Raw genomic sequence first — 17,285 nt, 5'->3', positions numbered from 1 at the left:
TCTTCATCGCGGTGCGCGGGCCTTTCTCTATCGCGGCCCCTCCCGTTGCGGGGCACAGGCTCCAGACGCGCAGGCTCAGCAGCTGTGGCTCACGGGCCCAGCCGCTCCGCAGCATGTGGGATCTTCCCAGACCAGGGCTCGAACCCGTGTCCCCTGCATTAGCAGGCAGACTCTCAACCACTGCGCCACCAGGGAAGCCCTCTGCCTCCAGTTTAAAGTAGGAAGTGGTGGACAATTCTGTTGACCAAGCTTTAGATTAGATTAGCCATCTAACCCAGGACTGTACCAATATGGGCTGCCAGTAACAATGGCTAGTCTTAGCCTGGGAGGCCCATAAGTGAAAGGCCAAATCCAATGCATTATTCATGGGAAAATACATCAAAAGCCTGGTGTTTTGTCTCCTGCTACCCAAAAGATTGTCCACAACCCCTCTAACTGAAGGTTCTTCACCCATTGCTTATTTCCACATATCCGCCATTAATTCAGTTTAAAGACCCTGTCATTAATGATTCAGCATTTCCAGACACACACCTCCTCCCCAGTTAAGAGGCTGGTATAGGTGAGACAAAGTCTCAGCAGTTCTAGGATAAATTCTCCTCCAATCAACCAAAAACACTCAGTAAATCCCAGAATGTGTTACATATTACTGGCAATTCCTTCTATAAATTTTCTATGATGGCTCTAGTTAATAACGTTCCAAGCAAAGTAAGGGGATATATCTGATGTGCAGAAGCTGCAGCCACACCCCATAGCTGAAGACCTTATTCGCCTGTGCCCCATCCTTGTGTATGCTGATCTAGTGTTGGCTTATATGAGGTCAAAGGTCTAGCTCAGTGGAACCTATTCTCAGAAATTTCCCAATTTTCTTCTTCTTCTTCTTATTTTACAAAACCAGACCCAAAGGTGTTAGCTCTCTTCTACTTGGCAATAGGAATTATTTGCTGTCAGAACTTCCTTTAAGGTTAGACGTATCACTGTGAAGGTTATACGTGTCTGCCAAAACAACTTGGGCAAAACAATTTTGTTAATACAACCAGAAAAACCCGATTTCAAAAACCAAAGGACTACCTTTGGAAAGGAAGTATTTCAATTTGACCATCTTATTTATGCCAGGCTGCCAACCATAGCTAAATGTTCTTTTCTGAAAGCCTGCTTATCAGTATACAGCACATTTGGCCTTGTCCTGGGGATCTTTACAGAAAATTCTGCAGCTTTCCCTAAAACTGACTAATAGAGCATCAATACAAAAAATAAAAATCTAGACAAAGAAGCATTCCCTCAAAGCACCAGGACCACCTGAAGAGAGATTTTGGGAAGGGCAGAATGTTAAAAAGGCCTATGTTACAAGCATGGGCAAACTACACCAGAATGTAAGCTCCACAAGGGCAGGGACCATATTTTATTCACTACACTATACCCTCTATACCACTGTACCCACTCTAACAGTGCTAGGCATAGTGTTGAATGAATGAATGAATACTTCCTGATTAAGGAGGTCTATATCTACATTCAAGGGCTTGCTGTGCCTATGTCAAGACATGGCCTATAGTCTGCAGGAACTTTTAGTGGCTCTGTATCAGCAGAGATTTGTGCAGGAGTTCTAATATATTAATATTACTACATCCTCTTCTAATCAACAAATGCCTTTGGGATATGATAACTCCAGATTTCATTTCGGAAATGACATCTACCCACATATACATGTTATATATGCTACCATATCAGTTGTGCAGATAATCTTTTCCAAGATAATGTGCTTTATGGCTTAAACCATTCCCTCTAACCCCACCATTAACATCAGTTATAGAAATGACATCTTCCAACTTCATGAGTTATCAAACCGTTTGATTTACTAACTCTGGTGCAGATGACTCCCAGTTTTATAGGCCATTATTCAAGATCAACAAAATATTTCAGTTGAGCACCTGGAGAGTATTTCTACTGACGACATTACTGATCCACACACTTCACTACTAGAGGGTTCATATACCACTATATTTTCCTCCACCAAGAATGTCCTTTCTTAAAAACTTTCCCCTACTACCTACACCCACACCTCCCTTCTTCACCATGACTCACTGACAACTGCTCAGTAAATACCTGGGAAAACTACAGGCCCCCACCCCTCCCTACTAAGAAGTACATGTGGGGGATGGCTTTCTTCCAGTTTAATATAGCTTAAGGGTTGTGATGAAGACTGATCCCTGAGGCCTTTTATGTGGGCCTGCCCTACCCCCACCCCAGCCTCCTATGTAATCGCCTAGTTAGGGGTTGTTTAGTCTGGTTAGGGTGAAATATTATAAAAGAAATTCTATTGAGCCTCATTTTGATATGTGCCATATCAGACAAAATCAGTTTTTGATATAAATGGATGTTCTACTGAGGCTAAAATATAAGCAAAGTTAAGATTTTTTCCATAAGCGCCAACAGCAGTCATGCAAAGGAGACATGTTCCTCTTAATGGGAATATTGTTCATCAGACTTGGAGGTAGGGCAAAAAGAAGGGAAGGCAATTTTATTCAAAAACCAAAATTTTATTGAATAGGATCAAGATAGGAGGGGAAATAAAAGGGGAGGTCTACATAGTCAGATTCTTGAGTGGTTCTCAGGTTTCCCTACCTGATGTTGACTAACTGAAAATACTGATTTTACCGATATACCTCTAACAGGCATAACATCAGAATTTGTTCAACGTCTCCAAAGAAATATACAATTATTTCTCTTAGGTTCTATAGTTGTTTTTAAGGCAGTTTAAGTGCCTGCAATGGAAATGCACTGCGTTTACTTTAGACTGAAGGTTTAGAAATTGGGGAATAAGTGGCCTAGAGGGAATGTCACCAACTCAATCTAAAAACAGCCACAGATATCTTGGGATGGCTTTGCTGTATAAGAGTTGTTGCCAGCAAGCTCCATTCAGGAGATCTGATGCAATGTCACAACCTAATTCATTCAGCTTTATAAAAACTTATGTATATTGGAAGTAAAAAACAGTTGGTGCCAAGGAACAGAAACGTTTCTAAAGAACATATTCAAACCTCTTCCTGTTGGTCAGACATGGAAGGTGAACAGCTAAAAATTAAATAAATAATGTAGTAATTATCTGGGGAAGTTAAGATTCTCTCACAATGAATGGAATAACAGAAATGAGAAGTGTTTCAGGGTAGCCTATAATAAGCAGCATTTGATGAGGAGATATAGAACATAAAAAAGAGGTCCATGAAGAAGCTGAAAAGTAAAAGCAAAGAACAAAGAAGCTAAATTAACAAAAGGGGATTTAAAGAGATTAGTTTAATACTTAAAGGTGGCAAAATAGTCTAGATCCTGGTTAAATCAATACACACACACACACAGACACATGCATACAAACACGCACACACATTTTTACAAACAAAATTTAAATCCAGCTCTTCTCTGTGTTTGAAATACCTTTACCCCTCATCAACACCTAACTTCCTCTCAGTTTAACTCTCCACATTTTCCATGAAATATTTTATAACTACTCAGGCCTACAAAGACCTCTGTACTTCATGGCCATTTTCTGCACTTAGAGATTCAATCTTGCTCCTGATTTGCATTGTTTATTTCACATGATTATATAAAAGTCTTATATGCCAACTAGAGTGTAAGTTGGAGTCTATTTTCCCATTCCTTGAATTTGGGCTGGCCTTGTGACTAGCTCTAGCCAACAGAATGTGGAAGAACTGACATTTCAAGCATAGGCCTCAAGAGGTTTTCACATTTCCTCTTGCTCTCCTGGAACCCTGCCAGGAGGCCATGTGACTAAGCCTGGATTGGGCTGTTGGTTAGTGAGAGATCACATGGAGCAGAAAAGAGTCGGCTTAGCTAAGGCATGCTACATCAGGCAGTCCAGAGCCGATCCAGCAGCTGATCTCAAAGTATGAGTGAGCTCAGCTGAACCTATCCAATCTGTAGAAACTTGAACTAAATAGATGGTTCTTGTTTTAAGCCAATATGTTTTGGGGTGATTTGTTATGCAGCAAAAGCTGCTGAAATAGTTGAAACATACACAATTGTTTTAGCTTTCCAATGAAATACTTAATCATAGTGTGCCTTATATTAGAATCAAGTATTTGCTGTTCACCTCTTTGTTACTGGAGGGCAGAGACTGTATTATATTCATTTGTGTATTCCCACAACACCTAAGTTGTGCTTTGTTCACAGTAGGCACTCAGAGTTTGATAAACTGAAATGAAAATCATCTGAAGTTCAAATTCCGGTGTTCAACAGCATAATTTACTTAATGTTTAACAATAGAAGAAAATACAAACCATAGTACTGCTTAAGAATCAAATAACTACTGAGGATCTACTATTGGCCTTGTGTTGTTATTCTCAATTATGAACCATTAAGGGCCAGCAATTATTAGTACTTGGAATATAAATGCTACTTCAAGATAGTTAATAAGTGAGCCTTTAAGATGTCCTTCTCAAGATTTAGCATTAACCCAAATTTGGATTTTCATAGAAATATGCACATATATTTGATACATGAATGTGAAGTTGTACTGCAATCGCACTTCTATGAGCTTGGGAATATAGAAATTATAAAGTGGCAGAGAAGAAGATTTTGATTTGCACTAATTCACATTAACAGCTGGCTTTCTAAACCCAGAAACCTGACAAATGAGGTATGTAGGTAAATATACTTTAACTTTGACGTGCTATAAAAGTGTAAAATATCATGAAAGCCTGTGTATTCAAAATGTCATTTCACTTTTTTCCTTAAGAAGTAGAGAAATTAGAATAGACAGGACGGCTCAGAAAGGATGAATAGTTTTGCTATCCACATCTAATTTGCTTCCTAATAAAATTCTATGGCTTTTAAATGACACTCTGCTATTATAGTCTATACAGAGATGAGTTCATCAAATATTCCATGTTTTGAATATTTTAAAAATTATCATTCAATTGATAGAGTCTGAAACACTGTAAAGCAAAAGAACATGAAAGCATGATCAGAATGAATATATTCATAAACCAGTGAAGAAAATACACTCAATGACAGTAAAAGAATATCCTTGCTGCACTGAACTGGGGACAAATCCCCTTTTTGCATGGGTGCGTGTATGTATCCTAAAACTTGCCTTAACTTTAACTTCTTCCTTTAACTTCGGCCATTCCTGATTAATATTGTTATCTTTGACTTATAAAGGGCATAATGGTTAAATCAGGTAGTAAGGTGGATAACTGAGTCAGGACCTTAAAAGGTTTAGACAGGCTAAATAAATAAGAATGATTAAAATCTGGTTTGTTAATAGAATGTCTAGAAGGAAAACACAGACCAAAGAGAGTGAAGTCTTCAATTGTGGTGTATAAAATCAACCACATAAAGACTAGATATGGAATGAGTAACAATGCTACATGTGAAAAAGATTCAATTGCTAGCAGATGGAAACTCAATAATTCAGGATAGAAAGGCTGTCCCCCAAATTGGAGTGCATTAATAAAAATACAAAGGGTGAAAGGGTCAAAGTTAAGTGAGACATATTTTAGCCAACTTAAGAAATACCTTTCTTATAATCAGACTGTCTTGAGGTGGACCCTGCTGCTTTGGGGAAGCAAGTTCTCTTCAAGGAGAATATTCAAGCACAGTCTAGGGTGCTGTACAGGGATTCCAAGTATCAAGCCAAAGGTTATACTACATGATTTGTAAGATTAGCACCCAGCCCCCAAATTCCATAACTCTATTTTAGGATTCCAAAGAGTAGAGGCAAAAGGACACATACTCAAGGACACCTAATCATGTCTCATTTGAGGTCAAGATATCTCCTTTGAAACCACACTTCCAGACTTCCTATTATAATCGCCACATCTCTTATAGTTCATAAGCTGCTCACTTTAAAAATGATGGTCACTTTAAGTTATGAGAATGACTAAGATGAACTGCAAAGAGATAAATATTTTCAGCACGGGATGTGGAAAGATCATTTTTGTCACGCTGATTCAACCTACCTGAGGCCTGCTAATAATGAGCCAGGCAAGTTTTTCAAATGATCTAAGAAAAATTTAAGCTGCTTTAATAGAGACAGACATAAATAGAAATTAAGTGATAGATTCAATAGGAAGAGGCATATTCTTTCATGATTCAGTGAAATTTTGGAGTTTTGGTTTCTACTACTAAAACTCCATAATAGGAACTCTGAGAACAAAAATGTAACAGAAAATAGGAACTTAAGCATAAGCAACAGTGCTCACTGAGAGCTCACAAGTACTTGAGCATTCATCCCCAGCTCAGATCCACCTTATTTCGGCTGTGTTTTCTAACTTACTCCCTTAGTTAACGTTTTCTGTGAACACTAGTTGCTTTCCATAGGGACCGAAACCACAAACTCGAGAGAATTACCACACTTCCTTTCCATGAAGAGTGAGAAGGGAAAAATTTTTCCTTGGATGTGTTTTCCCAATGAAATTCAATTTCTGCTTTCCAAGAAACGCCAATTGGCTCAGAAGTCTCTGAGAAGAAACAGTGCTGGGAAAGTCAAGCAGATACCACTCCACAAAACCATAAAGCAAAATCCCAATCTTTCAGGTTTACATCAGCCAAGGGGTTAAAACCTGAACATCTCGGTTGAGTTGCTGAATCCACAGGTGGAAGGTGTTAAGTGTGGAAAGAGATACTCAGCTGCATTTGGGACCATGCTGGGAAAGCCTTTATGTGCAAGAGAACCCCCACCTCAACTCCTAAATATTAAGTTGACACACGTTTCTGGGACGCGGCCTGAATCCTCAAACTTTGGCGGGTCTATAGAGACACAATTTTCTGTTTTCTGCTTAACAGGGCTTTCCAGAATTGTCATCAGATGACAGATTACACCACCCATCCACAAGGATTCAGGGGTAGCTCAGGCCATCCATTATGGGTTAAAAGCTGTTCTAGCATGAATCGAGTCACAGTGGTAAGGAGACTACCAATACAAGGGGTCCTACAGCTTTAAGAAATACCCTGGGCATCTAAAAGTTCTCAGAATGCAAACTTTGTCAGCTCTGAAAACAAGAGGCACTGCATCATTATGGCAGGAGAAACAAAGCCAGCCCCCTTTTAAAAAACAGACAAAAAAAAAAAAGATTGTTTTAATAGGAGAGAAGCATCAGTCATTGATTCTTACTTCATTCACACTTTCTATCCAACCCCATCCATCTTCAGAGTGAAGAGATGACAGAGCCCAGTTAACTCTCTCCCTCTTTCGGCCCCCGCCCATACTGCTCCTCTATACCCCATCCACCAAGGCCTACCAACCCACCCTTTTCAATCTGCAAGCAACAGCTCTATAGCACGACTCTTTCTATCTAATGGGCTTGCAAAGCTCAGGTACACCTAAGTACCGGCTTTCATCACATTACTTTAGTAGGGTTGCCTGTCAGGTTAGCATGACTGGTCAGGGCCTTTGCTAATTATCTAAAATGACCACTTAGTCACTCATGGCTGACCGCGTTCTACAAAGGAGGGGATGGGAAGACTTAAGGCAACAGAAAAAAGTCAACAAACCAAACCAACAATCCAGAATGTAAAATATTTCATTTTTCTTAAATGCTACTGCCCTCATTATCTGCAAACAAAAGTCCTCTGGGCAGGCAGTCTCTGCATCAGTGCACCTGCTTAGCATTGGTTTGCTGAGCTATCTTTTTGCTGTGTCTGCAGAAGCCAACTATAGCACAATGGGTCACATCACTTGAGGGTCACTTGAGTCCCTCTACATTCTGGGTCCCTCCTCCCACCTCCTGCCTTCCCTTCCACCCACAAAACCTTTAACTCCACCATAGCTAAGGATCCCAGATAGCTAAATAAAAGAGGTGGCCTCAAACACAGGGAAAAACCCTTAGGTCTCCAGTGTGAATCGCCAACGCCAATCCCCCTCCCCTCCCCTTTTCCTTAAGACCTGATGGTCTTCAGTCACACATCTTAAAAGAAAAACAAAAAACAAAAACACAAAGACTTACTTGTCTCAAGTCGATGAAGGCCAACTGCAGCGTGTCCTCCTGGAACCCAGGCACCGGGCCGGATCTGGCAAACTCTGTGGGAAAGAAAAGAGGATAAAAAGCGCCTTTAACTAACCATGGACAGGGAGATTGGCAGACGGATGACAGGGAAGACAAGAGAGGCTGGGGGAGAGGAGGACCAAGCTTCTAAGGAGTCATGTCTCTCTCCCTTCAGCTTCTTTGTTTGCCCTTCAAAATTCGTGTCATCAAAACACCATTAATTCCAGCATCCTGACAGCAAGGAAACTGTACTAATTCGACCTGAAATTTATTCCCATGAGCCGCGCTGGGCTTCAGAGTATTTGTTTTGTGAATGGACAAACAACTTGCAAAGGAGGAGGGAGTGGGGGAGAGAAAAAAGTTTTTCCTCTCAACACAATAAAATCTTCAGCTGTGAAACTCTTTTCAGTTCCGAAAGCTATTTATATTTTAGATCGCTGAAGGAATTTTCGAATTTCACGCCTGTCACCTCATTCCCCAAGCATTTATCAAAAAATATTCCCTGCCACATCATTAATTATTCCCTCACTGATTATTTGTATTATCTCATGAGTGCATTATTGCCAACACACACACAGACACACACTCACACAGACACACACACCAGCAGCAGAGGCTGCCCCAATCTAGCGCTTGGCTCTTCAGTAAAAGAGTATTGCAGATATGAGAAGACCCATCTAAATAAATCTCACTGCAAAAACTTAGGAAACATTTGTACATGTCCATCCTTCTAGTGTATTCTTTGTTCCTGACTTCTACTTCTATTCCACTCTCAAAAATTCTTTTTTCTCTTCCCTCTACCCGAATTTAGTCTTAGGTCAAAGAGACCACATGAATGCTATTTGCAATTTACAGTAGCGCCTTGGGTACATGCTCAGTTTATGACTCTGGCTTCTACATTGTTAATAAGAAGATAACTGCACAGGGCTATAGGGACAAGTACTAGTAACAGTTAAGAATGTCAAATTTTATTGTCCCTAAGCCCTGCTTATTATGCAATCAAAAGGTCTTGTTTAAGCCCCTACATACACACAAAACACACACACACACACACACACACACACATACATACAGAGCAAATTCAAAAGTTGGACAGTTACTAACTATGCCTTGAATTCTCTCTGTGAAGCCAAAGCATGATAAACATTTAACATCAATCTACTATTTACCTCAGAAACAACTCAAGTATCTGCTCAAAGCAAATATGAAAAGGAATGTTTTCCTTTCAATTATATTTTTCTTCAGGAATGAATTTAAGAAATTATAGAAAGTTGGTATCATATTATTCTTTTGAAATTAAATAAAATCCATCAAGATATCTGCATATATGTCTGGAAAATTACTTCAAACAACTAGTAGCTGCATAGATTCAAATGATGATTTATGAACAATGACAGGAATTTCTGTTCTTTAAAAATATTTTCCATCTAGGAAATGTCTACTAGGTTTTCATAAAATCCTTGACCTACCTTAAAAAATAATGTTAACAAGGTAAGTTGCAGGGAACACAAAAACATTATGTGAAATGAAATTTAAAACAAGTTATGAAACGAATTGTATAGAGCACAAAGTGTTGTACAACTGTAACACAAAATATTCTTATTCTAGAGATTTTAAATAAAAATGACTCAAATGGAAGGAGATAAACTATATAGAATGATTAGCACATTAAGTTTCTATTTACTTTGGAAAGAAAATTTATATGCCATTTATAAATGAATTCTATCATATGTATAGCCCAAATGATTAAAGTTTTAAAAGAGTAAAGTTCTAAGACTATACAAATACATGATGAGAGCCATGTTAATAAAAGCTTGACAGAATCCATCCTTCATATCTTACAATAGCCATTATCTGTGATAACCTTGTATATGGCCACTGCTCAATTACAAGTACAACTTTCCCATACTATGCTCCTGTAGAAAGCAGTCCTTTGAATTATAGGCACAGCCACTCTTTTTGAGTCTTGATTGTCAGATGGTCAGCTTAAATAAGCTTCCCATGCCTGGGAGTTTCATCCAAGGTTGGTAGATTATCACTGTTGCTCCCGTATGACATAACAGCTATGCTGCATCATCTGAAGTCCTCTCTGTCAGTAGGAACCCTACTTGAGTCAAGATGCAGCAACTATCACGGTGTTCTGCTGCCCTACACATGTTCAGTTCAACAGGATTGCCCTATGATACATGGTTTGCATGCTTGAGAGGTGGCTACACATTCTTGAATCTCCTTATTGGGCATGCCCCCTGGGGTTGACATGATGCTGACGAAACCACTCAGGAATCTGGATGTGATACATATTTAGTCAGAGCTGTACTTTATAGACCTCATTTTATGACACACTGAATCTCCCAGGTTCCCAGAGGACATGGTGGCCTTTTAGATTTGATTTTCCTTTTATAAATCAGGGAATGAAAAGTACATCATGTGTGACAGAGTAAGGAGATTAATTTTTGGGTATAGCTTATGGAAATGTTTAATTACTATATATTCAACTTCATATTTACATTTTTTTTCTCATTGTTTTACATATGTAATTCTTGTCTTCCCACATAGGCAGTAAAGTCCTTAGGGATAAGGACCATATCACAGAACGCAGCAAGTATTAAAAACAGTAGCTGTCCAACAAATACTTATATATTAATTTACAGAAATAACAAGATTAACTAATTACACATATTCTTTACTGCCAGTGAAAATCTTTGGATTGCAATAGTAGGGCACCTTTAACCTGAGTATCAATAAGTAGGCTTTAGGAATTTACGAGCTCCCTAAAATTAGATGCCCAATGATTGAGGAGATGGGCTTTGGGTCATAAAAATCAGTTTGAGCTCCAGTTACTAGCTCTAAGGCCATGTGCAAACTACTTAATCTCCTTAAAGCTTCAATGTCTTCATTTCAAAAATAAGGGTAACAGCATATTCCTTATAGTGCTGCTACGAGGATTAAGTGAAACAACTATGTAAAGCAGTTGGCAGAGTGCCTGGCATATCATCATTGATTATCATTACAATTAGTTTTTTGTGGGAATATGTGTTTCTCTGTGAAGAAGGTTCATATCTTTTATTGACTTCTCAGAGGGTTGGTGACCAAACAAAGGTCAAGAGACACTATTCTATATCCAGGACAAAACAGTAGAAGAAATTCAGCTACTATTCAGTTATGAGTTAGTGAGTTGGTATTGAAAATTTATGGGCAAATATTTAAGAGTGCTTCACCTAAAGGAAGCGGATGTGACTAATTACTAGTGTATTAGCCACAGCACAGTAATTTTCACTGGTATTATTTGAGAAATCAATAAATGCATGAAATAGATCTCCCATAATTTTGTGATTCAATTATTTCCTTTAAAACATGACTGTTCTTCTAGAGTCAATTTTTTCCATATATGAAAAATGTTAAGAGCGTAAGAAAGTGTGAATATTTTTTTAAAGTTTGTATTTAGTCTGACGTCAACTATGTAAAATACAAGATGAATAGAAAACACGACAGTAAGCATTTATTTCATAATGTTAACTGAGGCTGTTAGAGAGAGGAAGATTACAAGGGATTTTATTATTCTTTACATTTTATAAACTTTAAAAATGAGACCACTTTTATAATCAGAGAAAAGGAAATAGAAGCACACACACACACACACACACACCCCTCAAATTATTTAGTGCTATTTTCTCTAGTAATAAGAGATATAACTTGTTCAAGATTTAGAATTATAGGCAACTGGGATTGATCTGCACACCCATGTCATAAGAGGCTGCTTGATAGAGAGAAGGAAAACTACACATGGGAGGGGGACGAGGAGCCCCAAGTCTGCTGACACATATACAAACTGATTATATGTACACACAGAAGCTTTCCTTTAGAATCATGAATAAAAACTTTCCTTCTTTTGACATCATAAAAAGGAGTACATGTCTCTACTAGTGGCCAAGTGGAACCAATGGATATATGGGGCACAGTGAAAAAGTCTCTTTCTGGACTTGTCTTTGGATTCCAAGGTCTGTGGTATGTTTTCAGTCTCTAAGTGGCTGAAGCCAGTGCCAAAGTTTCCAAAGGCTGGAGTTCGGCAGAGTGGCCCTCCACTTAACACAGAACCAAATCCTACCTTTGACTATCTTATGTTATGTGGGGACTGAATCAAGGTCCCAATGAGGCTGGCAAGAGAGCTTCCTCTTGGAAAACTTGCTCAGGTTAGTGGAGCCCCTGACCAGCACCCAGCCATCCTTCAGAGAGCTCGGCTCTCCCCAGCAGCTCTTCCCTGCCCTCGTCCAATCACAGTATGGACAAGAGTTGAAGCTGGGATCGGGGCCTGCCTCCAAGATCCAACGTGCAAATGTGAAAAATCTTTTAATGAGATACATTTTCATTTTTTTTTTTTAAAGGTTTTTTATTTATTTATTTATTTATTTAATTTATGGCTGTGTTGGGTCTTCGTTTCTGTGCGAGGGCTTTCTCTAGTTGCGGCAAGTGGGGGCCAATCTTCATCGCGGTGCGCGGGCCTCTCATTATCGCGGCCTCTCTTGTTGCGGAGCACAGACTCCAGATGCGCAGGCTCAGTAATTGTGGCTCACGGGCCTAGTTGCTCCGCGGCATGTGGGATCCTCCCAGACCAGGGCTCGAACCCGTGTCCCCTGCATTGGCAGGCAGACTCTCAACCACTGCGCCACCAGGGAAGCCCCCTACATTTTCATTTTAAAAAAATTAAAAGGAGGTGTACAAAGTTATAGGAAAGAAGGCATATTGTTAAGTGAAGGTATAAAGAGGGAAAGAAAATAAGAGGTATAAAGGTATAAAGAGGGAAAGAAAAAAACCCTCACTTAAATATTCAACATTCCTTCACACTCTCATACACACTTAAATCGATGAGGTGTGGCAATTGTTTTTAAAGCAATATTAACTTCTCAAAAGTATCCTATAGTTTTACATTTCTAAAAATCTTCATATTATAATGAAATAAAATTGCCAAAGTAGAAAAACGAGGGATTCCACTAATTTCAAAATGCTTTCTACACTGCTTGAAGGCTGGTCTTAAAATTAACTGCCGCTTAGATGGGGGGAGGAAAAACATGTTTAAATCAACTTAAAAATTATCTGGTACATTCATATTTGGCTGAGGAAAACAAAATATAAATTTTATAAAGAGCAGAGAACCCTAATTAGAATAAAACGGGAGAGTCAGAGTTAGAAGGGGCTTTGAGGAATCAAAATGACTGCCTTACATCCAGAGAAAAGTACTCTCGTTTTTCAGAGCTCAAGGCCTTGAGAGAGAAGAGGGAAGTGAATGAAACTCAGAAAGGTTAAAAGGTTATAGGGAGGGGGAAGGGTAAGCTGGGACGAAGTGAGAGAGTGGCATGGACATATATACACTACCAAACGTAAAATAGATAGCTAGTGGGAAGCAGCCGCATAGCACAGGGAGATCAGCTCGGTGCTTTGTGACCACCTAGAGGGGTGGGATAGGGAGGGTGGAAGGGAGATACAAGAGGGAGGGGATATGGGGATATATGTATACGTATAGCTGATTCACTTTGTTATACAGCAGCAACTAACACACCATTGTAAAGCAATTATACTCCAATAAAGATGTTAAAAAAATAAATAAATTAAAAAAAAAAAGGTTATAGGTGAAGTTGGCTGGTGAGGACCTGGAAAAGCTTGACTTATGTGTTCATCTCACTCTTTTTTTTTTTTTTTTTTGCCCCTACTTGCATGAAGGGTTCCCAGGATACAGGACTTTTAAGTTTTAACACTGGTGTGGTACAAAATCGTTGCCTGCTATTTCAGTAAACAAGAATGTTGCCTGCCATTCTGGTAAACAATGAATGTTACCCACCATCAAGCCGCCAACCATTGCATCCACCCTAGACAGTATGCCCTGAAGAGATTTCAGGATGAAGAAAAACAGGATACTGGCCCTAGATAGTTAAGATGCATATCAAAGGAATAATTTCTATGAGTCCAGACTCTTGCATCTTTCCATACCTAGACAAGCACTAAAATCATTAATTTGAGATGTCTGCTTTTTGTGATCAGCTATAATCTATTGATGTTTGACTCCATGTTTGTTTGTTTGTTTCCAGCAAAAAATTCCTATATACCCTGACTCCTCCCTTTACCTCTTTGGAACAGTTCTATCTGAGAGGTGTCTCCCGGGCTTTAGTTCTCAGTAAGGTCACCAAATAAAACATAACTCTCAAAAAAAAAAAAAAAGACTGCCTGAGTCTGTAATCTGTATATCTAGACAGGACATTTGAGAATTTATCAAAAGCAAGCTGTGGGAAACAGAATATAAAAGTAATTCTTCTGAATCTTTGCAAATTGTCCATAGAACAAGAATAATTTTCAGAGGAGATGAGCAAGGTAAAATTTATTTCAGGAAATCAAAACTAGTACAGTATCTGGGAAATAGGTAAAAGAGCAATTCTTAGAGGAAAAGCTAATTTGCTCAAATAAGAGAAAGTTGAAAAGGTAGTGGGCAAAATTTTAACCAGAGGTTCCTGGTTAGTATCATATACTATTGCTCCCAGTGAAGTTCCAGGTCAGACAGTGGATAAGATAGCATCTCCAGCCTTCACTGAATGGATTAAGGATTTGGTTTTTGGCCAAAATGTCAGGTAAGAAAGAAAAGTCAGTCCTCTGGAGCCCAAAGTATGTTGGGCACTTGTTTATATCTTAAGATCATGTCAGGTCACATGTGGTTTTCGTGGGATTACAAAAATAAGAGCTGCTGTTGCTGTATTAATATAATGGTTTCCTGGTATCTGGGTCCCTGGAGCAACAGATAAGGAGTATGCTAGACTACAAAGTGTGGCTCTGGGGAAGCTAAAACCTTCTTGCATCACTTCACAGTGGCTCCACTAAGCTAATTACAGAGAAGGGTTGATGGACTCCACAGGGACTCCACTGGAGGCTCTGCTGGTCAGAGAAAGGTCAGCCAGAACATAAGGAAGTAAGTACTAAGGAGAGAGCTATCAAGGAGACAGAAAAAGGGAGGGAGGACTGGTGGGAGGGAAAAGTTCCTTGGAGATTCAGCTGACTGTACTTGTATAAGTGTACTTGTATGAACACGTGATCATAAAAAATAGTTACCTTTAACTATCTAGGGTATAATTCTGTGATGTAAATTTTTCTTTGTTTTTACGTATTTTAAATAGGTAACTCACTACATCTCCTACCTCAAGAAGGGCAGAGAAAAGTACAGTCTAACTAACCTATTCTGAGTTTCCGTGTGAGAAATATGATTAAAACTGATAATAACAAAGTCTGATAGCAAATGCCAAACCAGTACTCTAAACAGATTTATAAATTGTTTTCAAAGTTTAATTCTCCTAACTCCTTTTGCTCTAAAAGACAACTGAAAACTAGGACAGATAGACATAGCTTTTTTTTTTTTTTTTTTTTAAAGGATTTTCTTATTTATTTATTTATTTATTTTTTTTTGGGCTGTGTTGGGTCTTCGGTTCGTGCGAGGGCTTTCTCCAGTTGCGGCAAGCGGGGGCCACTCTTCATCGCGGTGCGGGGACCGCTCTTCATCGCGGTGCGCGGGCCTTTCTCTATCGCGGCCCCTCCCGTCGCGGGGCACAGGCTCCAGACGCGCAGGCTCAGCAATTGTGGCTCACGGGCCCAGCCGCTCCGCGGCATGTGGGATCTTCCCAGACCAGGGCTCGAACCCGTGTCCCCTGCATTAGCAGGCAGACTCTCAACCACTGCGCCACCAGGGAAGCCCTAGACATAGCTTTTTAATTAGTAAGGGATTAATCCCCTATAAGCTAGGAAATGGCCACAAGCATGAAGAACTTTCATGATGATGCTGAGTAAATAAGCCAATCAGTCTCCATCTGGCTGTCCCTTGTACTGTACCACTGAGAGGAAATGAGGGTTCAGGTACTGGCAGTGACTGGTGTCAATGACAATATACATTCCCCTGCAGAGAGTAGCTGTCTTATGTGGAATAAACCTAGAAAACTGGAGAAGCTGATTTCTATGCCTTGCCTAATGTATCTAACATGTAAGAAAAATCTGTAAACAGTTTAATGAAATTAATTGGTTGAATCTAGCAAAGCAAATTAGAAAACAATTTTATTCGACATTTAAAAGAAGGAGATGACATAAATTCCTACCATGTCATGGAGTCCGGGAGGCCACTGGGTACTGTTCTTTGTTTAAGGAAATAATATTTTAAATGTGGATAAGAATACTTTAGCTGTATTCACCAAATTAAACAGAGTATCTTTTGCATTGCAGAGGAAGAAGGTTAAGGAAAGCCAAGACCATAACAAGTGGCAGAACAATGTCATGCCACATGGCATTGGACTTTCCCTTAATGTTCCACAAATAATCACCAAAAACATAGCACAAGATGTCCTAGGACTTGCGTTTACAACCTAGAATCCTAAAGCTGAAAGGAGCATTTGTAATTACTGAGGACTTTTACAGAAGAAAAAATTAAAAAGCAAAAAAGGTAAGTCAGTGAACCAGATAGAACCTAATCCCTCTAAATCTGTCTTTCTATTATTTCAATATGCATCCCTGATCTAGAATGTCTAAAAGCAAATATTCACTCTACATGTTCCATACATATATATATACACACACACACACACACACACACACACACACACACACACATATATGTATATATGTGTGTATCTATGTCTTTTTCATTTAGTTAGAGAATAAAATCATAAAAATATATAGATCTGTGTAAAGCCACAATGTTCCTCTGAAGTTCCCAAATGCTTTGCAATTTTGCCAAATAAGGGCCAATTTCATAATAGATCTTTTAAAACTATAGTGAAAAGAAGCCTCTCCCAATTAGCAATCAGCAGTGCTTCTGTGCATCTGTAAGAAAACTGAGGATCTGCCATGAAAGGCGTGGGTTTCCTGAGAGATGAGAAAGACTTGTGTTCTGAAGTAGTAACTTTGTATCCTTGATATTTTTACTCTGCTTTCAAGGACTTAATCTTATCCATGTGTTTGTTCAGCACTGATTATTCTGCTGTATGAACAGAGACTCAGAGCTAAGCTATCTGAAATTTTACATTGAGAAGGATTCTGTAGGGCATTTAACGTAACGTTGAAAATCAATTCTCTAGAAAAGCACTGTCCAAATAGAAGTGTGAGCTGCATGTGTAATTTTGGAATTTTTAGTAGACAGGTTAAGAAAACAAAAATTAATTTTAAAATTAGTAATAGTATATCTTGTTTTACCCAATATACCTAAAATATATTAATTTCAACATAAAATTAGTATTTTAAAATTTTTTCATGAGGTTTTTTTCAAAATCC

At 38.9% G+C, this 17,285-nt stretch overlaps 1 protein-coding gene across 3 annotated transcripts in view; it reads right to left on the bottom strand.

Annotated features, from left to right (window-relative positions):
• EXOC6B (exocyst complex component 6B) overlaps nt 1-17,285 on the bottom strand; it is a 731,430-nt gene that overhangs the window by 170,235 nt on the left and 543,910 nt on the right. For all 3 annotated transcript variants that reach the window (XM_007175516.2, XM_007175518.2, XM_057558141.1), the window contains exon 20: nt 7,959-8,032. In XM_007175516.2, coding sequence (XP_007175578.1) covers nt 7,959-8,032 — 74 coding nt within the window. The remainder of the gene's footprint in view (nt 1-7,958; nt 8,033-17,285) is intronic.

The sequence above is a fragment of the Balaenoptera acutorostrata genome, chromosome 12 (genome assembly GCF_949987535.1).
Source record: "Balaenoptera acutorostrata chromosome 12, mBalAcu1.1, whole genome shotgun sequence".
NCBI lineage: Eukaryota > Metazoa > Chordata > Mammalia > Artiodactyla > Balaenopteridae > Balaenoptera > Balaenoptera acutorostrata.
Note: the sequence above shows the minus strand (reverse complement) of the source record. Positions and strands in the feature narration are given on the sequence as shown.